Below are 23,301 nucleotides of genomic sequence, written 5' to 3'. Positions count from 1 at the left end.
CAAAATTCATGGCAATTTTACTATCAAATCAGCTAGGGATTTGTACAGGAGAAAGGCAGTGACAGTGGACTAGGCAAATTTGATTTGGAAATCACCTTTGTTACCTAGGCAGCAGGTGTTATGTTGGCGTGTTTTTTAGGGGAAACTCTCTGTGGATGATGTGGTTATGACCAAAGGGATCCCCTTAGTTTCCCACTGCAGTTTGTGTTTGGGAGCTTCTGAGTATTTAAATCACCTATTTCTCTTTTGCCCGTTTCCACGCAGCTGTGGGGAGAGCTTGGCAAAGAGGTTTGGCAAGGTTTGGGTGGTTCAACCTTCACTTCAAGATAGCTATCAGAAGTGGAGACAACAAGCAAAATCCTTACCTTTAGGGGCTGCTTGGCTGAATGGGTGTTGTCTCCTCCTGTACTACTAGTGGTTTATCCGAAATAAATGTAGATTTGAGGAAGTGATGCTCTCTAAAGATTGGGTGATGCATCAAATTCTTTTCGATCTTTCCCATCATGATTATGTGATTGAAGGAAGGAAGGTCTCACAGACGTTTTTGCCCAATCAAGGGCGATAGGATTGATAATCACTATTAAGAGCTCTAGTTGTCCTTAAGAAATTTTCTGGATGCCACCATTTGTAGGGTGGGTTAAGCTTAATATAGATGGATGCTCCTTGGGTAATCTTGGAAAAGCTGGTGCAAGAGGAGTGTTTAGAGATGTGGCGGTGGTTGTTGTCTTCTTGGGGTTTAAAACCAATTTTGAAGCTGAAATAGAGGCCTTCATGCATGGTTTGAAATGGCCAAAAAGGATGGAGGTGCATGCAGCGGCTATGGGTTGAATGTGATTTAGTGGCTGTGGTGATATTAATATAACAAAGGAAAATCCCTTGGATCATCCTACAATGATGGAGAGGCCTAGAGTCATTCTTAGCCATCATTGTTTGCAAGATTTTCCATTGCTCTAGGGAAAATAATGAGGCTATTGATCTTGGCAAATAAGGCTGCCAGATTGGGAAATTTAGAGATTAATTAGCCTTGGACAACATCTATAAAGAGTGAATTGGATCTCGAGGCATCTGGACGCTCTTGGTTTAGATTCTAGTTTCTTTTCTGTTGCTTATCTGTGAGTAGAAATTTGTGAGGTTGGGTTTATTGGGGGCAACTCATGTTGCGGGTATGAGGTTTGGCTCCTTCTTGTATGATTAATATTGTACTTTTTATTTTTTAATATAAATGACCCTTTTAGCAGAAAAAAAATGCCTTCCATACAAAGGGCTAAGAGAAGTGGACCACCCTACAAATAAAGGTGTGGGTTCAAGGGTCAGGATTAGTAGACATAGATCCCGAAATAATAAAAGTAGTCGTTTTGATAATTAAGATCCTCTACTCGTCAAGGTAGATGTCTATGCTTTCCTTGCTCTTTTTTACCACACATTAAGAAGGAAGCCCGCTGGGGGTCCCACCTTTGATTTATCTTGTTAAAATTCAGAGGTGGGCCCCCTCCAAATATGTGCTCGGGAGGTGTGAGGGGAGCATGAACCTCTACCTCAACAACTAGAGAATTGCAACTCCGTCTCTACTGCCTCGCACAACAAGAGGACCTTCTTTGCCCAACCTCATCACCCAACAACTGAAAAGCCATGGACAAGGGTTCAATCAAGCTGACCATTTTACTTATTATCTTGGCCACTGCTTTAGGTTTCATCCCTCCCCCCCCCCCTTCTATATTTCATAATTTTGTTTTGAAAGTGATGAACTGATGAGACGCATGCCTTGTTTGCCACTAGATTAGTTTTCAAATGTGGATGTTGTAGGTCGAGTTCCAGCAGGGTCTGTCTCTGTCACATACAGATGGAGCAGGTTGAGTTCCAACACATCTATCGTTCTCAAATGTGCATGACAATGTAGTAGTGATGGCGAAGAGGACTAAAAGATATCCTTAACTGTACTTGTCTTTGGGACATTTTTTTATATGCTTTTGGCCCTGCCCATCCCAACTTAAACGCACCTAACCAACATTCGTTTGGATTAGCTAGTGTTCAAGCCTATGTAGACTCCTATGTTGTGTTAATTGAATAAGGAAATCAGAGTTTCTCCTTGTAATTTTCCTCCACAAGTGCTATTAATTAAGTAAACAAAAAAGGGCATTCGGAATGGTCAACTCTTGTTTTTTTAACACTCACTATTTCGTTTGGAAAGAACCGAACAACAAAATCTTTAAGAAGCTTAACCCCAATCTAGAAAGATTGTTGTTTAATATTTCAAGTTGGATCCAAGATCTAAACCTCAACACACATGATTCTTTAGGGATCACACATAGTGGGACACATATAATGATCTCTAAACCAAATATTTGTTTCTGTAAAAGTATGACTAACTTAAGTCAATTACCAATGTTGATGTGTACAGGGGGTACATAATGCAGTACTAGATAGCACTGGATGGAGTGTGGGACTATTTTGGAAAGGGCAGCTAAAGTGTCTCAGTACAGGAGGACTGAAGAAGGGATAGACCATGGAGGCTCTCTTAAGTGGGATGAAGGATGGAATAGATAAGCACAAGCCTACAATATCCAAGTAGAAGAGATATGGTGCAATGAAAAGGAATTGCTTGATATACACTCATTACAAAATCACAACAAATGGCCAATTTTGATAAATATATTCTGTAATAGTAAGGATCCTAACCTTAAACAATTTACTCAGACCACACTCTAGCAATGACTCACTTATATAGCATATATATATCCTCCATAGAGTATCAGAAGAAACTAGATGTAATAGATGCTACTAATCTGTGTACTTGCTATATTAAGTAATACTAATTTTTTTCAGTATAAAAAAAAAAAAAATACAACTCTACTTTTTATTTTTTATTCTTTTTGGGGATCTAGGTTCGTCAGGGCAGCTTAGGCGCTTGTGGACTACATTCTTTGAGGTAGCCTCTTTCACAGCCCGATTTTGCCAAATTGGAATGCAATCCTGGGAACACTTATCAATTTACTCCAAAATCAAACCAAAATCAAATTGTTTTTTTAATAATATCGACTATCTCGCTCATCCGAATCCGGGGCGGGGGGGGCCCCCCCCCACTCGTCACAAGAAACCAACAGGGTTAGACCAATGATAACAACAAATAACTGAGGGAAAAATGAAAGCTTGTGTTATTTAATTTATGTCATTTAATTTACCAAATACTAAATTAATTAATGTCAATTTACCAAATACTAAATTTTACGATAAGAACAATAAAAGAAAGATATAAAACATGAAATACAATACATGGAAATGTTTATTTGGAAATACAATACATGGAAATGATTTAATAGAGAAATCAATCCAGCCAAATTAGGATACTAATGAAATGGAAAGATGAGATGGTATGGAAAGAATTCAAATGGAAGGAATGATGAATGGAAATAATTCAATGAGAGGAGGAAATAATATCAATACAATTAAAATGAGAGGAGCAAATAATATGGAAATAATTCAAATTAGAGACAATTAAGGAAATGATGAAAAATCATCCTTATTACGCCTAATAGCCCTAGAATAAAAAGAGATTGAAGAAGTTGATAAGCACTTCTCCTAAGCTTTTATATAAAAGACTTGAAGGTAATTTGGGTAGTTATGGTAGAATATTAGTTGGACGAGAAAAATAATCACGAAATTTGAGATTTGGTAATTATTTTCAAAAATAGAATCCATTTGAATGTGAAAATTATATTCTAAATGAAGATCATTGTTTTTTTTTTGAGTCCAATTCTCTACTAACATCCCATGTCTGAGAGGAGTGAATTTAGGATAAACCTAACAATCTCCCTATAAATATGTCCCACCTCCCTTGTACAAATCCACCAAGATAACATCTATTACAACTTCAACATGGATAAGAGTTCAGTCAAGTTGGCCATTTTACTTGTTTTTCTGCTTACCGCTTCAGGTATCAGAGCATTCTCTTGTTCTCTCATATGCACACATCCTCATATTACACAATTTTTTTCCCTTGCTATTTTGATGAACTAATGGCTGTCAACAGGTCTGTTCTCAAGTGTGCGTGGAGGTAGAATAGCGCCTAAGGAAAGAATCGGAGGAAGGAGCTTGGTCTGTAATCCTGGGTGCAAATATGTTTGTAGCGATGATGATTTCTGCAGTTGTATATGCGAGCCAACTTTAGCCAAATCTACCAAATTCAATGGTTTGGATTAGGGACCATATGGATTCCTGAGTCAGTCTTAAATAAAATCAAATAAGATGGTTTCTCCTTTTCTCTTTATTAAGAAATAAAGACTTTTATTCTGAGTTACTAGTGTTCAGGTTCACCTTTCATCCATCTCTTTCTTCAACCAAAAGTTTCTCGATTGTGATTAGGGTTTGTATTGGGAAGTCTTGATCATACTTTTAGGCTGGATTCTATCTCAGAGCTGACAAAAGAGAAAATGCAATGAATTGAATGTCCTATGTATTACATACATTATGGTTCAAACTGTTAAACCCAAATGGACCGTGTAAATTAGTGTACATGGTTCTAATCCGGTTCGTGTGGTTCATTTATCACTACCTGGAGTAGTGCTTCTAAGGATTGCTGACTTTGGAGAATACTCCTATGTAAATGCCATGTTCATCAAAGGCCTCTCGGATAACTCTTGTCAAGCACCCGAGAAGCTATATCTTGGCAAATGTAAATCTATAAGGGGATTTGGTGTATCTTTATCCAAATGTTGACAAAGGCATTAAATTCAGCATTTAATGCTCTGGGGCTCACTAATTGTCTAGCGTTTATCAGGAGGCTTTTCATTCGCTCAAGTCTTTTCGAGTGGCGTGCCTTACGTTTTGTCTACCAAAGTAAGGGACTGATGTCACATCTACACCACGTGACTCTGAATGTCTGATTAAGCTGGGAAAAGAAAAGTTCCTAATCGAATTCTAAAATTTATCACTAACCCTCATTAAAAATAGTAAAGACATCATTATGTAGTCGAAATCTTTTACTCAAATTTGCATTCACGTTTGTTTAGGACAGGTAGTGTTTGAAAAAATAATTATCTGAATCCAAATTTAATTGAATCTGTCTGAAAACCGATATGATATTTGGTGAGACCGTCTAAATATAATAGGATACAAACATGGAATTGTCACTATATCAAATACAAACCCGATCTATTTACACCCCTAATCAAGGTTGGATGTTGCTTTAAATATAACCCACATCCCTTACACAACACTATGCAAAACAAAAACATAATAAACATAATAAACATAATAAACATAATAATAATAATAATAATAATAATAATAATAAAAAACATAATAAACATAAACATAATAATAATAATAAAAATAATAATAAAAATAATAAAATTCTAGTACAATTGCACTATGGACAAGGATTCAACCATGCTGGTCATTTTGCTTCTTCTTCTTTCTTTCTTTTCTTTCTTTCTTTCTTTCTTTCTTCTTTTTCTTTTTTTTTTTTTTTTTTTTTTTTTTTGCACTCACATTGCTTTGTCTAGACATTTTGTAGCATTTGTGAAATAGTGACATTGATGTCCCATATTTCCACATCAGGATTTTGGTCTGTAATGGTTGTGGCCTGTGGTGGCCATGGATCATACCAGAAAGATGTATTGTTACCATTTCTAATTTTTCATCTTTCCATTTGTTGTAGAGGTGGGAGGATACTGTAGATGCTCTTCCAAGGCCATGATCCTCCCTTTTTTTTTGACCTTTGGGTGAAAGATACTTGTGTTAGAGAAATATCTAGTTTTTAGTATAGTAGCCCATAGAGAATGTAGTTCAGATAGTAGTCTCCACTCTTGTTTCAATAGTAGTGCACTATTTACATCCTCCATTCTTTTGAAACCATGTCTTCCCACATCTTTCGGTTGACAAAATTTATCCCATGAGACTAGAGTCAGTTGCTTCATTTTGGTGGGGTGCCCTAGCCAGAACCTATGGCACGGGGGATCGATTTGCTTGGTGATGAATTTTGGGAATCTAAAACACTGCATATGGTAAAGTGACATTGGTTGTAAGACTAATTTGATGAGCACCACTTTTTCGGCAAACTAAAGGCTGCTGGCTTTCCAAGTTGCAAATTTTGACTTGATTTTCCTTAAGATGAAATTGAGGTTCTTGGTCTTTGCTTTGCCGTGCAATAGATTAGTCCCTAGATACAAGGATTCATTTTTCATTTCATTAACTCCCAATAAGGACAATAATTGGGATCGATTTTGCTGTCTGATATTTCGACTATAAAAAGCTCCACTTTTCTCAAAATTAATTTGTTGCCTTGTTATGTTAGAGAAAATTTCCATAGCAGCTTTAATAGTCAGAATATCCTATTTTTCTGCATGACAAAAAATAAACGTATCATATGCAAAGAGGAGATGTGAGATTTCTGGGGCATGTCTCGCCACTTTGATACATTTGAAAAGATATAGACTTTTATATTCTTTGAGTAGTCTAGAGAGGAGTTCCATAATTAAAAGGAAAAGGTAAGGGCTTAGCGGGCATTTTTGTTGGGGGCCTCTAGTGCCCAAAAACCATTGATGAGGGTTTCCATTTAATTTAATTGAGAAAGAAGCAGTCGACATTAACTTATTCACTAGGCTACACCAGTTTTGGTTGAAGCCTAAAAACAAAAAAACACTGCCAATTACCTGCCATTCGACACTGTTATAGGCTTTAGACATATCAAGTTTCAAGGCTACATAGCCCATCTTACCTTTGGAATGTAACATAAACTAAAAGATTTCATATGCTAGAAAAATATTATTAGATCTTTGCCTCCTTCACTCCTTGGAACAAAATCCCCTTGGAGCAAAGATATAAAGTGTGGTAGGAAAGGTTTTAATCTTTCTGCCAAAATTTTAGCTAAGATTTTTATAACTGAAATTACATAGGCTAATCGGTCTAAAATCAAGGACTTCAGAAGCATTTTTTTTTTTTGGGGATAAAACAGATGAGAGTGTGATTAACCCCCATTACAAATTGTGATGTGTGAAGAAAGTGTTGACAAAGTGAAAGATGTCGTCATAAATCAAATCCCAGCGTTTTTGATAAAAACATGTTGAAACCATCAACCATACTACTTGCTTAATTTCTTCCTTAGAAGGTGGTCAACCATGTTTTCAAGCCCTAGAGAAACTTGGGGGGGGGGGGGACATGTATTTCTAGTCCCGGCGGGGATCCTGGGGGGGGGGGGGGTTCTCCCCCTCCAACATATAGAAGTTTCTTGATTTTTGAAACAAAAAAAGTTTTTAGCATTAAGGGCTCACGAGAGAATTTAGTTTTTCTTCTCTCTAATAGCTTCCCAATCGGGGTTCGGGCTCGATTCCATCAAATCAATTCCTCAGACACATTCCAAAACAACTACAAAGTTCATTTTCTTAGCAGAGAAAATAATTTAGGTAATCTTTTTTTGAAATTCAAAATAATAAGAATACAATTCTAAAATTGGTATTTGATAAGGTTTTATTTTATTTTATTTTTTTATAAATTTTAAATGAGGATAGTATTGTATTTTGACTCTAATTTTAAAAGGACAAAATATACATTAAACATTTAATTGTAACGATCTTATAACACTATTAGAACTGAAAGGGGCAATAATAATTTCATAAAAAACAGGATCCTTTTAGTAATTAAATTATAGTATAGGAGGGCAACAATAATTATCCCATTTAACTTTTATTTTAAAACCAGCACATTTAAATTAATAATATGAAATAAATGACATTTTTACTCTTCAGATATTAAAGAGATAAATTTTATTTTTGGATAAGAACGAGTAAGATTTAATGGCGGGTGAAATAAATTTTTTGATCTTTAACAAATGGAAATCAAGAGGGAATTTCCATACTTTTCTTCTTCATTTTTCATACTTTTCATTGTGTAATATAAGCTATAGCCAAAAAATATGAAAAAATTGAGCAATCCAAGAAAATAGAGCTTATAGTTTGGAGGTAATCTTAGTTTTCAAAACAATGAATTCGGATGCTCTACCTACATAGAGAAGAAATTTTCTAACACGTACCATTGAAGGGTTACTTAGTTGGTAATGACTAGCACCTCTTAATGAAGAAGTCGCACGTTCGATGCTTCCTATGGTATAGTCTATTCACACCCTCGCCCCCCCCCAAAAAAATAAAAATAATGCACATTTTTAGGCTAATAACAAGTATACAATCTGAAAATAAAATCCTCTTTTTTTAAGAAGAATCCCAAAATATAGGAATCCAAAATTTCCATTTCCCTTACCCAAAATAGAATTTCCTTTTAAATTTCACACTTGTCATATTTTGGTGGAAGATTCAGATTCCAAAACAACTTGCGTGGACTATCTATTCTGAGCCAAGAAATCCATAAAATATATTAAATCAGATTACAACATGAATCAAAGTATTTTAGAATCGGTTAGGATTATAGTTTTTTTGAGTCCGGATCCTCTACCCACATTGAGAGGAGTGATTTTAAGGTAAATCTCCCCATAAATATAACCCACCTCCCATTGTACAACTGCACCACCAAGATAACATTTATTACAAGGGCTCAATCAAGCTTGTCATTTTACTCATTTTTCTACTAGGTGTTTTAGGTCTCAATCCACTGTCCGATTCACTCATGCACATATCCTCATATTTCATGAATTTTTTTTCTCCTACCACTGTGATGAATTAAAATTGCTACAGAAATACCATTTAGTTGACCTATGCCTGTTTGAACAGCCCCAGTTAATCCTGTTTTTTGTTGATAAAAATCAATACGCTCTCTATAAGGTTCCTCCTCTGAATGAAATTTAATGAGATCCATAGAGACCATGTCATGAGGGAATCGGAAAGTGGATTGAAACCCGAAAACAGTAAGCAGAAAAATGAGTAAAATGGCCAGCTTGATTGAATCCTCATCCATGGCTTTCAGGTTAATTTGTGAGCAAAGCTCGATATAATAGAATTTTAATCTATGTTTGCGTTTTGGGTTAGGGTCTGATGCAGATGGGTTATATTTAAAGTGAGGTTTATTTAAGATAGTTCCAGTAGTCAAAAAGAGATTCAGCATATATGAGAAAATCAATTGAGAGGCTAGGCAAGGAAGACTGACCTAAAAAAGGGGATAAGTTCTTCCAACCTAGAAATACTTAGAAAAGTCAATTATTTTATCAAGAAAACTTGTTTGATGAACCCACCAACATAAAAATCTGTTTGATAAACCCACCAATGGATAGATTGTCACCAATGGTGTTGGGTGAGAAAAGTTGCACCAGCAAGTTTGTTTTGATGATTGGCTTTGGAGTAGGTGGACAGGTTTTAAAAAAAAGGTGATGTTTTTTCTCACGTGAAATCCTTCCATTTGATCGAATGCAATTATGGGTTTGGGGGAAGGTGTTGGGTGATTTTAGGGCTTGTTTGGTTACATGAATCCAGAGATTTCAAATCTTTGGATTGACAAATGGGAGATTTTTTACCTATTTGGTTATGTGAATTCCTAGACTCATGAAATCTACAGATTCACATTTTTACACTAAAAACATGAATATGTAGATTTATGGGTACGAGGTGAAATCCAGAGATTTCACTCATACTATCAAAGCGTCAAACATTTGAATTATAAATAAATAAATAAATATATTTTTAAGATAAATCTACAAATTTCATTCCAAAAATTCAAGCTAACCAAATAGTTAATTTGATGAACCATGACTCCAGAGATTTGAAGTCTATAGACTCAAGTAACCAAACAGGCCCTTAGGTAGGGGGAAGGTGAGGGCAGCAGTGGCGGGTAGGGGAGAGGTGTGGTAGTTTTTGATGAGTTGTAGGAAGAAGATGGGTGAATGGAGAATTCCTTTCCCCAGATAAGGATTCGGTATGAGAGGATAATTTGTTAATTACATTGCCCTAAGAGCATTATGGTCCTTTCACTTTTGAAATTCGAATGACTAAAGAGAATCAAGCCCAAATTGTTAGCTATGAGTAACAAGTAATTTTGAAATGTGCCACCATAATGAGCATTCTAAGAAAAACAGAGCATGATAGTTTAGAGGTATGAGGTCCCAGTTATCAAAACAACGAGTTCGGATGCTCTACCTACTTGGAGACGAAATTTTCTAACACACATGGTTAGGTTAATGACACGTGTCAAATCTAAAAAATAAAAAGTACTTGTTTTTAAGAAAATTTCCAAAATATAAGAATTCAAATCTTTTCTTTCCCTTACTCAAAATAGGATTTCATTTTTAAATTGAACCCCTGTAAGAAAAGATTTGATTGCAGAATCCCGCATTTGATTGTATGTTTATTGTTTAAGATTTCAATGTAACTAATACACAAAGTTCAGAGAATGCGCAAGAGACTAACAATAAGAAAAGATACAAGTGATATAGGGAAATGTACATCATATGTAAGGAAAATGGTCTTGCCAGATATGCTCCCATCCACAATTGAAATGTATATTAGAAGAATATATATTTGACTCTTGGAATCACAAGATATGATGGAAATCCATATGATAAAGAGATCTAGAGTCCAAGACAACCATGCACTATCTATTCTTAGCCAAGAAAGTTATAAAATCTATTATATAAGAAATTTTTTTTTTGGATACAATGTTATATAAGATTACAACATGAGTCAAAGTATTTTTGAACTATTTTATTTCCACTAAAAGGTCATTTATATTAAGAATAAAAAAAAAGAAAGAAATTACATTAATAAAGCATTGACGAGCAAGGATGGATGGAAAGATTAGTTGCTGAAATTCGAAGCCTATATATATGCTTCTCGAGGCCATGTTAGATTTAGTTATGTGAGGCGTCAAAATAACAAGGCTGCAGATTGGTTGTCTAAGAGGCGGCTAATTGGAAGAGATGATCTGGTCTTTTTCAATGATCCTCCGCAGGAAATGACAGACATCCTTAGAGAGGATTGTCTCAAGAGTTGTGCTCTAGTTTGATTTGTTTTGCTTTTTTTGGGTCTTTTGACCCCGTTATGTAACCAAAAAAAAAAAAGAAAAAAAGCATTGATCCCTGCTACACCCATAATATTCCAAAAAAATAGAAATATACCTTCCATATCTAGGGCTAATAATCTGAGTCTAATTGTTTATCCTACTTTTTTCTTTCTCCACCAAGAGTTGATCATATTTTGCAATTTCCTTTGAAAGTAATCTCAATTTGCGTAGGTGATGATATAATACAATTTTGGATGTTTGAGATCTCTCTTTCTTCATTTAGACCAGCGGACTCTGAACGAGGTTGATTATTTTTACTTCTCTTACCACGACTTTTTTCCCCCACCATTTAATCCCATAATTCATACCAGAATTCTCAGCCTCGAATCAACACCCAAACGAACTTTTGAATTAACCCCTAAGTCTTGAGACCGTTTATCATCCAATGGAGTCGGTCAACTTCGAAGGTCGATCTCACCTCATCAATCAAGGTTGGAGGTCATTATAAATATAACCCACCTCCCTTACACAACACTACAGCTAATAAAAAAAATTAAAATAATAATAATAATAAAATTTTAGTACAATTGCACCATGGACAAGGATTCAACCTTGCCGGTCATTTTGCCTCTTCTCTCTCTTTTTTTTTTTTTTTCAAATCATTCTCTGATACCTCATAATTACACAAGTCCACTTAGAGAATATTTTTTTATTTTTTGGAAAGGGTCTTTACTGTAACCTCTCTTGAAAGGAGGTTTCTATTCACACCTCTCGAGTTATCCATTAATATTAATGTTTTTCCCCAAGTTACCCAATTTATTAGAACATTTTGTTACTAATACCTTAGTCTCAATTAGTTTTAGTTTATCCATTTACAATATTACCCCCACATCTTTAGTTGAAAAATATTATCCATGAACTATATTTCCCAAAATTCCGAGAATTTTTTTTGGCCAAACGAGTGGGAGAAGTAGAAGTTGTAGACAGTAAAGGAATATGAAGAAATGAGTGGTCCACAAGGTTTTTGTTCAAGGTTATTCTTGTCTTTTTGAAATGTTTAACTTGCTTAAATCAACATTTAACTATGATTTCCTAACAACAAGGGATGTTATTGATATATTTTCATTTTTGGTAGGAATTATTGATATATTTTCACCCTATAAGGGTTTTGACTGATTAATTGGATTACTCAAGGATATTGCTGAAAATTTCCCTTCTTCAGAAAAAAGAGAGAAACACTTATCCATGTTAGGTAGACAAGTAGACTTATGGGGTATTGTCATATGCCACACTCTTGAATTGAGCTCTTTTCCTATAAATTTATGACTAATATATACATCGCTTTTCCCTTAGAAGGGTGGTATAACAATTCCAACTGAAAATGACAAAGTACGTATCAAAAAACAATTTCATTACCTTTAAATTTATTTCAAAAGTACATATAAAACATATATGATACAAAAGTTATCGTTGGAAATCAAGCTTGTTTTGTTATCCTTAAATTTTATTACAATGATTCACAATTCCTTTGTCCCTAGGGGGAAAAAAATGCCCTAGAAAGAGATGTAATGCGAAAATTATCCAAATGTATCATTTCAAAACAAGATCTAATAATTATTGAACTGAATGAAAATGGACAGCAAGATTGCTTTGCTTTGCTGTGGAATTAGTTTAAAATAGAATAAAATAAGATAAAAAATGAAACATCTTTTTCTTGATAAAATTGAACATGACACTATATTGTGTAGACAAAAAAAAGAAAAAAAAAAAAAAATACAACAATAAAAATCAAGGAAAGAGGCCATTGGTTTCAACCTTGACAGAGAGCTTCTATTGAGTAGACAATGGTAAAAATAGAGCAAATGAAATGATGAAATGTTAAGCTATAAACATATATATAGAGAAAGAATTACTCAATGAGTTGAAGTTGTGGGAATGCTGCGCAACACAACTGACTCTATTGTGAGACCAGGTCCAAACCCTAATAGCACACCCCATTCAAAGCCATCACCAGTTGTAGTTTTCCCTTCCTCCTTGGACTTCCTTCTCATCTCATCCATAATGAACAGTACTGTGGGGCTAGACATGTTACCGTATTCGCTTAACACTTTCCTTGATGCCTTTAGCTTGTCTTCTTTCAGTCCAAGTGTCTTCTGGACAAGGTCCAATATTGCAGGCCCACCAGGGTGACTTACCCAAAAAATGGAGTTCCAATCTGTAATGCCCACTTTGCTGAATGCTTCTTCCAAGCATTTCCCAATATTAGCAGCAATAGTTCTAGCCACGTCCTTGGTTAGGCTAATTGTGAGACCAGTTTGACGTAGGTGTCCAGCAACCATTTCTTCTGAATCTGGGAGTATTCGGGTCCCTGTTGAGATGAGCTGGAATATTGGATGTTCAATTGAGGTGTCAGGGTCAGCACCAATTACCAAAGCCGCAGCACCATCTGCAAAAATTGCCATCCCTAGTAGGGCATGTAAATCTGTCTCATCGGGGCCTTTGAAGCCACTAATGGAGTTCAACTCTGAGCAGACAACGAGCACACGAGCTCCTTTATTATTCTCTGCAAGATCTTTGGCTACACGGAGCACTGAGCCACCACCATAGCATCCTAGATGGTACATCATCACACGACGAACAGTTGGGGAAAGGCCAAGGAGTTTGATAAGCTGGAAGTCAACACCCGGTGCATCAACACCAGAAATGGTAGTGAATACAATGTGAGTGATCTTTGATTTTGGCTGCCCCCACTCGTTGATAGCTTTGGTTGCTGCTTCCATGGCCAGCTTAGGTACCTCAGTCACCATAATATCTTGACGTGTGTCAAGGGATGGAGCTTTTGGATCATAAAGTGAAGGATTCTCTGAGATCATTTCATCGGTGAGGTAGGTATGGCGTTTGATGATTGTCGAACTGTTACCTGTTTTGACAAAATCAAAACGGTCATTTTCTTGAGAAAATTGAAAATCAATCTACATGAAATGATCCGTTTGCCATCATTTAAAGAAAACATGCTGCAGGAAATGATATATAATACTTACAAATACGTTTGAACTTCTCCTTCAGCTCAGACTTGTGCTCACTCTTGGTGGTTCTGAAGTAGAAGTCTGGAAAATCAGTTTGGTACATAGTGTTGGATGGATTTGCAGTTCCAATGGCCAGAACCGTTGCTGGACCTTCCGCATGCTGAGCTTCATAGATGAATCCCTCGGATCCCATTGCTTGTCTTTTGCTTCGGTATAAGGTGATCGAAAAAGGAATACTATGAAAACTGGAGAAAAGAATGACTATGAGTGATGATGAAGTTGCAGAGCCAATGGATGTAGGTATTTATAGAGTAAGGATGGTTGGATAGATTGGAAAACAACCATTTAGTCATCAGTAACGCAACTAACTTGATTAATTTAGCTTTTAACATGTGTATATAACAAGTAGAACGATAATAATACAATTCTACAGCTAAGTCAAGGAGGCCTCTTGAGGTTCGACGGGATTTCCAAAGCCCAGAATTTTGTAATATCATCTTCTATTTTGGTGGGTGATGAGTATTATTGCCAAGTCAATTAAAAGACGAGGTAGAGTCAACAAAATGTAGCCAAATCTTTCTTTGTCTTTGAAAGGTGGGTTTATTTTTTTTTAATTACATTGAGCGTTGGTGGATATTACAAAGTTTGTGAAATAGAAGTTTTGTGGGGGTGATCTGACCTTAACCATTGGAATTTCCGCACAACCATCCTATATGAAACAACTATGCAAACTCTCAGGAACCTTCACAGTAATAACCTTACTGGTCAAAGAAAGATTTTGCCGTTTATATTGACTCCATCTCCCTCTGTTGACTGACTTCTCAAATACTTTAATTATAAGGAAATGGGCTTGGGAAACCTCGTCAAAGTCCAATGGAGATTAGCATCTGGAGATTAGGTGAGCCATTTTAAAATACCATTAATATTGGCTTTATAGGAATTAATCATCAGGAACTAGCCCAAATCACAGTGACCAGTTCTTCTGTTCCTCGATATACCACACATGTTAAGTAATAATTCAGTCTAAGTATTAAAGAAACCCATCCAAACATCCATTCATTATAAATATATGCATTCGCACTGCTGCTTCATCATCACCTGCTGTTTTCTTTTCAATCTTCTCTCTGGTCTTTCGTCTTTCACAGTAGTACACCTCTTGCAATCGATCACCTCACAGCGAAGCAAAAGACAAGCAATGGGATCCGAGGGATTCATCTATGAAGCTCAGCACGCTGAAGGTCCAGCAACTGTTCTGGCCATTGGAACTGCAAATCCATCCAACACCATGTACCAAACTGACTTTCCAGACTTCTACTTCAGAACCACCAAGAGTGAGCACAAGTCTGAGCTGAAGGAGAAGTTCAAACGTATTTGTAAGTACTATATATCATTTCCTGCAGCGTGTTTTCTTCAAATGATGGCAAATCGGATCATTTCATATAGATTGATTTTCAATTTTCTTTAGAAAATGACCGTTTTGATTTTGTCAAAACAGGTAACAGTTCGACAATCATCAAACGCCATACCTACCTCACCGATGAAATGATCTCAGAGAATCCTTCACTTTATGATCCAAAAGCTCCATCCCTAGACACACGTCAAGATATTATGGTGACTGAGGTACCTAAGCTGGCCATGGAAGCAGCAACCAAAGCTATCAATGAGTGGGGGCAGCCAAAATCAAAGATCACTCACATCGTATTCACTACCATTTCTGGTGTTGATGCACCGGGTGTTGACTTCCAGCTTATCAAACTCCTTGGCCTTTCCCCAACTGTTCGTCGTGTGATGATGTACCATCTAGGATGCTATGGTGGTGGCTCAGTGCTCCGTGTAGCCAAAGATCTTGCAGAGAATAATAAAGGAGCTCGTGTGCTCGTTGTTTGCTCAGAGTTGAACTCCATCAGTGGCTTCAAAGGCCCCGATGAGACAGACTTACATGCCCTACTAGGGATGGCAATTTTTGCCGATGGTGCTGCAGCTTTGGTAGTTGGTGCTGACCTTGACACCTCAATCGAACATCCAATATTCCAGCTCATCTCAACAGGGACCCGGATACTCCCAGATTCAGAAGAAATGGTCGCTGGACACCTACGTCAAACTGGTCTCACAATCAGCCTAACCAAGGACGTGGCTAGAACTATTGCCGCTAATATTGGGAAATGCTTGGAAGAAGCATTCAGCAAAGTGGGCATTACAGATTGGAACTCAATTTTTTGGGTAAGTCACCCTGGTGGGCCTGCAATATTGGACCTTGTCCAGAAGACACTTGGACTGAAAGAAGACAAGCTAAAGGCATCAAGGAAAGTTTTAAGTGAATACGGTAACATGTCTAGCCCCACAGTACTGTTCATTATGGATGAGATGAGAAGGAAGTCCAAGGAGGATGGGAAAACTACGACTGGTGATGGCTTTGAATGGGGTGTGCTATTAGGGTTTGGACCAGGTCTAACAATAGAGTCAGTTGTGTTGCGCAGCATTCCCACAATTTCAACTCGATGAGTAATTCTCTCTCTATGTATGTTTATAGCTTAATATTTAATCATTTCATTTGCATTATTTTTACCATAGTCTACTCAATAGAATCTCTCTCTCAAGGTCGAAATCAATGGCCTCTTTCCTCGATTTTTATTGTTGTAATTTTTTTTGTCTACTCAATAAACTATCATATCGAATTTTATCAACAAAAAGATGTTTCATTTTGTTATCTTATTTTATTATATTTTAAAATTATTCCACAGAAAAGCAAAGCAATCTTGCTTGCCATTTTCTTCCAGTTCAATAACTATTAGATCTTGTTTGAAATTATACATTTGGATCATTTTTGCATTACATCTGTTGTTTTTCTTTCCTCGCCTCCCTTGCAATTGTGGATGACTATTCCTAATGCACATGGGTTTAAGTAGATGTTAATTCCTCTATTCTACATTTCTTTGCAATGATTTATACCAACTTCATACCATAGTTTGATGCATTGGCTTTGACAATGGAGTCAATTTTTCAATAATTAGATAATTTTTTTTTGGTTGGGGGGGGGGGGGGGGGTAAAACAATCAGATAACTTCTTACTTTCATGTAATTAATGGGGGTAATCCATATTTACCCTTCAACAAAACAATGTTGTTGAACATACACAAACTCTGACATATCTTAAATGTTCTTTCATATTCTCATGTACTTCATAGTTCCGTTCAGGGTAGATGAATTAATGAGAGGTATGCATTATTTGTTCAGAATGAAGATGGAGTTTGACAAAATAGGGAGTGGAAAAAAACATTAGCAGGTATGGGATGGTATAGCAAGCTTCACCCTTGTGTTTGAATTTTCAAATGATTTCCAAGTATTGGATGTTATTTCAAATTAATACACCTACTATATATAGGGTGTGGTAGGATTTAACATATATAACTGCAACCTAGTTGCATCCAAATACCTTCCATGTGAAGGGCTAAGAGAAGGTGAACCACCCTACAAAAGGTGTGGGTACAATGGTCATGGGATAATAGAATCGATATAGGTTACATAATAATGCTGATGTCGGCTTTCAACAGCCCCATTTTCTTCATTAGTGTGAGCGCATGAAAGTCCATGGTCAATACCATGTTCTTGAAGAAAAGAAAAAACAGTTCGGTTCATCTCCCCAATCACTATGAAACCACTTAATGCAACGAGAAAAGAGATTCTCAACAAGCAACTTAAATCTCTTAAAAAAAAAAACAACTTCTGATTTATCAATCATGGGATAACACCAAATAAATGTGTTACTAATACCTTAGTTTCAATTAGTTTTAGTTTATTCATTTCCAACATTACCCCCACATATTTAGTTCAAAAATATTATCCACGAACCATATCTCCAAACTTCGCGAGAATCTACGAACGGCAGAGGCAGAAGTGGTAGATAGTAAAGGAAGATGAATAAATGAGTTGTGCACAAGTTTTTTTTTTCAAGGTTATTCTTGTATTTCTGAAATGTTTAACTTGTTTGAATCAACATTTAACTATGATTTCCTAATAGCAAGAGATATTATTGATATATTTTCACCCTACAAAGGGTTTGATTGATAAATGGAATTACTCAGGGATATTGCTGAAAATTTCACTTCTTAAAAAAAAAAGAGCGAAACACTTTCTATGTTAGGTAGAGAAGTAGACTTATGGAGTGTTGTCGTATGCCACTCAACTGAGCTCTTTTTCTATAAATTATTTACTCAGGGATACTGCCGAAAATTTCCCTTCTTCAAAAAAAGAGAGCAAAACACTTTTCTATGCTAAGTAGAGAAGTAGACTTATGGAGTGTTGTCGCATGCCACACTCTCAAATTGAGCTCCTTTTCTATAAATCCATGACTTATATATACACTGTTTTTCCATTAGAAGTATGGTATAGCGATTCCAACTAGGAATGACAAAGTACGTATCAAAAAATAATTTTATTACCATTAAATTTTATTACAAAAGTACAGAAAAAACATATATGATACAAAGTTATCTTGGCAATCAATTTTGTTTTGTTACCCTTCAATTATATTACAATTATTCATGTTTCCTTTGTCCCTAGTTAGCTAGGACTATTCAGGGTTAGCACCAATTACCGAAGCTGCAGCAACATCTGCAAAAATTGCCATCCCTAGTAGGGCATGTAAGTCTGTCTCATCTAGGCCTTTGAAGCCACTGATGGAGTTCAACTCTGAGCAAACAACGAGCACACGAGCCCCTTTATTATTCTCTACAAGATCTTTGGCTACACAGAGCACTGAGCCACCACCATTGCATCCTAGATGGTACATCATCACACGTCGAACAGTTGGGGAAAAACCAAGGAGTTTGATAAGCTATAAGTCAACACGCGGTGCATCAACACCAGAAATGGTAGTGAATACGATGTGGGTGATCTTCGATTTTGGAAGCCCCCACTCGTTGATAGCTTTGGTTGCTGCTTCCATGGCCAGCTTAGGTACCTCAGTCACCATAATATCTTGACGTGTGTCGAGGGATGGAGCTTTTGGATCACAAAGTGTAGGATTCTCTGAGATCGTTTCATCGGTGAGGTAGGTAAGGCGTTTGATGATTGTCGACTGTTGCCTGTTTTGACAAAATCAAAACGGCCATTTTCTTGAGAAAATTGAAAATCAATCTATATGAAATGATCCGATTTGCCATCATTTGAAGAAATCAGGCTGCAGGAAATTATATATAATACTTACAAATACGTTTGAACTTCTCCTTCAACTCAAACTTGTGCTCACTGTTGGTGGTTCTGAAGTACAAGTCTGGAAAATTAGTTTGGTACCTGGTGTTGGATGGATTTACACTTCCAATGGCCAGAACCATTGCTGGACCTTCAGCATGCTGAGCTTCATAGATGAATGCCTCGGATCCCATTGCTTGTCTTTTGCTTCGCTATCCTCACAGTATTCTTTCACATGAAATCTACAAGGAGTTAGTACAAGGCTTTATATAGAAATAGAGTCCTTCTTCCTCAGTGTCCAGGGGCTCTTGTAGTTGTGGTTCTAGGACTCTTGAGTTGCAGTGTTTTGGTTTACATGAAGGTAGGTGTTTTAGATTCCATAAAATATTGACTAGGGTTTTGTACCAATCAGTATCAAACTCTTCTTTGTGCAAAGGGTTCAATCAACAAGAGGGTCTTGACTACAATGAAACTTTTAGCCCTGTTGTCAAACCCACTACTATTCGCCAAGTTCGATCTCTAGCTATCTCCCACTCTTGGCCTATTCGCCAACTTGACATCCAAATTCCTTCCTCCATGGCTTTCTAAAAATGAAATAGTCTAAATGATACACCACCAGGGTTTGATGACACTCTTCATCCTAACTATGTTTGGGTGTTGGCTTCAGATCACACTGGCTGTTGGACATCATTTATTCACCACAGATGGATTTCGAAATGCTCTATCCGGAATCTAGAGGTGTGAACTCAGTGCTCTTACTGCTTCAAGTGTATCCTCAAGGCTCGCCACCTTACTCTCCCCCACACTTGTGTTGTTCTCAAAAATGGTTTTGATACTTCTTTATGGGATGACCCACGGACCCCTGGCAGTCCTATCTGGAATGAGGGCATTATTATCTTTGAAGCCTTGGGATGTAGACCGAATGTCAAGGTTGCTTCCATTAGAAACACCAAAGGCACATGGAAGGACGACATTATTGAAATCACCTTGCTTCAATGCTGGGATGTCATCAAAGTCGTTCTCCTCCACCAGCAACAAGCACATGATAGATTGATTTGGTGCCCAACAGCGAATGGTATTTTATCTCTCAAGTCTGCTAGGGACACAATTCGTCACCACAAATTGGAAGTCTCCTGGTCAAGAGTAGTGTGGTGTTCTACCAACTAGGCTTGCTTCTCATTCATTACTTGGCTTGCATGTAAGGAACGACTCCCAAGTGCATGTGGATTCCGATAAGTTTGTCTTAAATAAATCCAAACAAACAGTTTCTCCTTTGCATCTGTGATTTGAAGTGCCCTTTTTTTTTTTTCCCATTGTGAAACCATCATAGAGCTGGTAGACGAAGTCTTCTAATGAATTGTATAAAATATTATCTTGCGTGCAAGATTTTTCTCACCTTTTACTTTAAGTTGAATAACTTTGCTACCGACGATGGAGAATATCGATTAACATGACAGTAGACCGATGAGGGATATTTTGTTTTGTCATAGGAATTGTCCATGGTATGGAATTGGGTACCGATCCTTCCAAAATCAATATGATAGGATATGATATGAAATTGGGTGGCCCAAATTGAACAAAAATCCCCCATCCTTCCTCCAAAAATTAACCTTTTTATGAACAAAGTTCAATATCGCATACAATAAGCATTGCTCCTAACTCCTAACTCTATCCCCTTCTTAAAGAAATCAATGATTATGGATATAGTAAGATTCAACCTGAATAGTTCCGTACAATAAGGGTTTTCCGGTTTCAGTCTTGGTTCGGGTTTGGCTTCTTTTTGGCATTATTGGGCAGCTATAATTTTGGTATCAATTTAGGTTACATTTACCATGTACATAAATTCATCAGTATGACCAAGAAATCTTTATTCAATGAAATTCAATATACTAATGATAACCAATTGGGTTTTATCATTCAAAGTCGAATTATATAACTGAATTCATATCCGAATTGGAACCGTTTAAACCTGAATGGGAACGGTTACTCTAGTTCAGCTTTCGGCTCACGCACTCACCTCATAAAATTGAACTAACACCTCAAGCTACGGAAGATCCAGTTTCTTAGTTTCTCCAGTATGATATACATAGCAACTTTAGGGAGAACAAACCATGTAGGGTCCCTTTTTATAGGACAACCTTCCTTTCTTCAACCTTCTCAACTAAAAGTTCAGTCAAATTGAAACCTCCCCTTTATTGATCTCCAAAATCTAACAAAGGATCTACCTATAAATATAACCCACCTCCCTTGCACATTCATATCACATAACATCTATTACAACGTCTTCATCATGGATAAGGCTTCAATCAAGCTGGCCATTTTACTCATTTTTCTGCTCAATGCTTCAGGTCTCAAACTACTCTCCAATTTACTCATGCGCACACACTCCATCATTTGCATATTTTTTTTTCCCTGCCAATTTGATAAATTCATTATAATTGTATATCTTTATTTTGCAGATATGTTCCCAAGCGTGCTTGGAGATGGAATGGTGACGAATGGGGAAATAGGAGGGTCATCAGGGATACCCGATTGCGGTCCTAGGTGCCATGTTCATTGCACCATTCGCAACCGGTATTGCACATGTTTGTGCGGCGCAACTTAAAACCGAATCTACCAGCTTTGTTGGTTTGGATTGGGGGCCACTGGGTCCTAAGTTGTCTTAAATAAAATTTAAAGTTCCTCCTTTCATTTTTATTAGTTTTAATTTTATCTGATAAAACTGTACCATCCATTTAAGTAATAAAGAATTTATTCTATGTTATTGCTAGTTGAGCGCTATGTAGAATCATACTTTTGTGTATAGCCTTGTAATCGTTATAAACTTTAAGATCTAATAAGGGTGTCAATCAATAAGTTTGTATTGGTTTACACAACGATGTACGTGGTTCGGTTGATCTCGACAACCTACATTCATGGGAATGTGATTTGCTCCCTAGAGTTTGACTGCCATACAAAGTACATATTTATAGTTATAGAGTCCTTATTTAACGTTAATCTTGGACTCTTATTCTAGAGTTTGAATTACACAAGTTATCTATTTCTTTTTTGTATGAACTATGTCTCATGTGTGTTTCAGTACAATTCTAAGTCCATTAGAAGGCCTCAAACATGGGTGGCATGCACAACCAAAAGTCCTCAAAGAGCCATAGTCAGGCTGGACTCCAAATAACTTAAAGTGAGGAGAAGTATTGCACAACACTTGGTTGGGTAACTAATTGATCTGAAAAATAATAGTTTCAAAAGCATACATTCAAATTTTTTTTAAGGCACGAGGCATGGGATAATATAATCGACATAGGTTCCATAATAATGCTGATGTTGGCGTTCAACAGCCCCATTTTGTTCATTAGTGTGAGCGCAAGAAAGTCTATGGTCAATACCATGTTCTCGAAGAAAAGGAAAAACAGTTCGGTTCACCTCCCCAATCACTATGAAACCACTTAATGCAACGAGAAAAGAGATTCTCAACAAGCAACTTAAATCTCTTAAAAAAATAACAACTTCTGATTTAACAATTGTGGGATAACACCAAATAAATTTGTTACTAATACCTTAGTCTCAATTAGTTTTAGTTTATCCATTTCCAATATTACCCCCACATATTTAGTTAAAAAATATTATCCATGAACCATATCTCCAAACTTTGCTTGAATCTACGAATGGCAAGAGGCGAAGTGGTAGATAGTAAAGGAAGATTAATAAATGAGTTGTGCACAAGGTTTTTTTTTCAAGGTTATTCTTGTATTTGTGAAATGTTTAACTTGTTTGAATCAACATTTAACTATGACTTCCTAATAGCAAGAGATGTTATTGATATATTTTCACCCTACAAAGGGTTTGATTGATAAATGCAATTACTCAGGGATATTGCTTAAAATTTCCCTTCTTCAAAAAAGGAGAGCGAAACACTTTTCTATGCTAGGTAGAGAAGTAGACTTATGGAGTGTTGTCGTATGCCACACTCTCAAATTGAGCTCCTTTTCTATAAATTCATGACTTATATATACATTTGTTACCATTAAATTTTATTACAAAAGTACAGAAAAAACATATATGATACAAAGTTATCTTGGCAATCAATCTTGTTTTGTTACCCTTCGATTATATTACAATTATTCGTGTTTCCTTTGTCCCTAGTTAGCTAGGA

General features: G+C 36.4%; 2 protein-coding genes and 1 pseudogene across 2 annotated transcripts; 1 reads left to right on the top strand and 2 right to left on the bottom strand.

The window, feature by feature from the left end:
* Positions 1 to 12,627: 12,627 nt before the first annotated feature.
* Positions 12,628 to 14,311, bottom strand: LOC149000466 (chalcone synthase 2-like). Its single transcript, XM_089139733.1, has 2 exons — positions 13,977 to 14,311; positions 12,628 to 13,855 (listed from the first exon to the last, which is right to left on the bottom strand). Exons 1-2 carry the CDS (start codon positions 14,152 to 14,154, stop codon positions 12,849 to 12,851), a joined length of 1,185 nt encoding a protein of 394 aa, XP_088995859.1. The 5' UTR covers positions 14,155 to 14,311; the 3' UTR covers positions 12,628 to 12,848.
* Positions 14,312 to 14,931: 620 nt separating this feature from the next.
* Positions 14,932 to 16,584, top strand: LOC149000465 (chalcone synthase 2-like). Its single transcript, XM_089140032.1, has 2 exons — positions 14,932 to 15,334; positions 15,457 to 16,584. The coding sequence occupies exons 1-2, from the start codon at positions 15,031 to 15,033 to the stop codon at positions 16,461 to 16,463; spliced, it is 1,311 nt and encodes a 436-aa protein (XP_088996158.1). The 5' UTR covers positions 14,932 to 15,030; the 3' UTR covers positions 16,464 to 16,584.
* A 1,947-nt stretch (positions 16,585 to 18,531) lies between these two features.
* Positions 18,532 to 19,345, bottom strand: LOC149000464 (chalcone synthase H3-like; annotated as a pseudogene).
* Between the last annotated feature and the right edge of the window lie 3,956 nt (positions 19,346 to 23,301).

Source organism: Hakea prostrata, chromosome 11 (assembly GCF_041222555.1).
Source record: "Hakea prostrata isolate BN-2017 chromosome 11, UWA_Hpros_2, whole genome shotgun sequence".
Taxonomy (NCBI): domain Eukaryota; kingdom Viridiplantae; phylum Streptophyta; class Magnoliopsida; order Proteales; family Proteaceae; genus Hakea; species Hakea prostrata.
The sequence above is the reverse complement of the archived record's forward strand: the minus strand, read 5'-3'. Positions and strand labels throughout refer to the sequence as shown.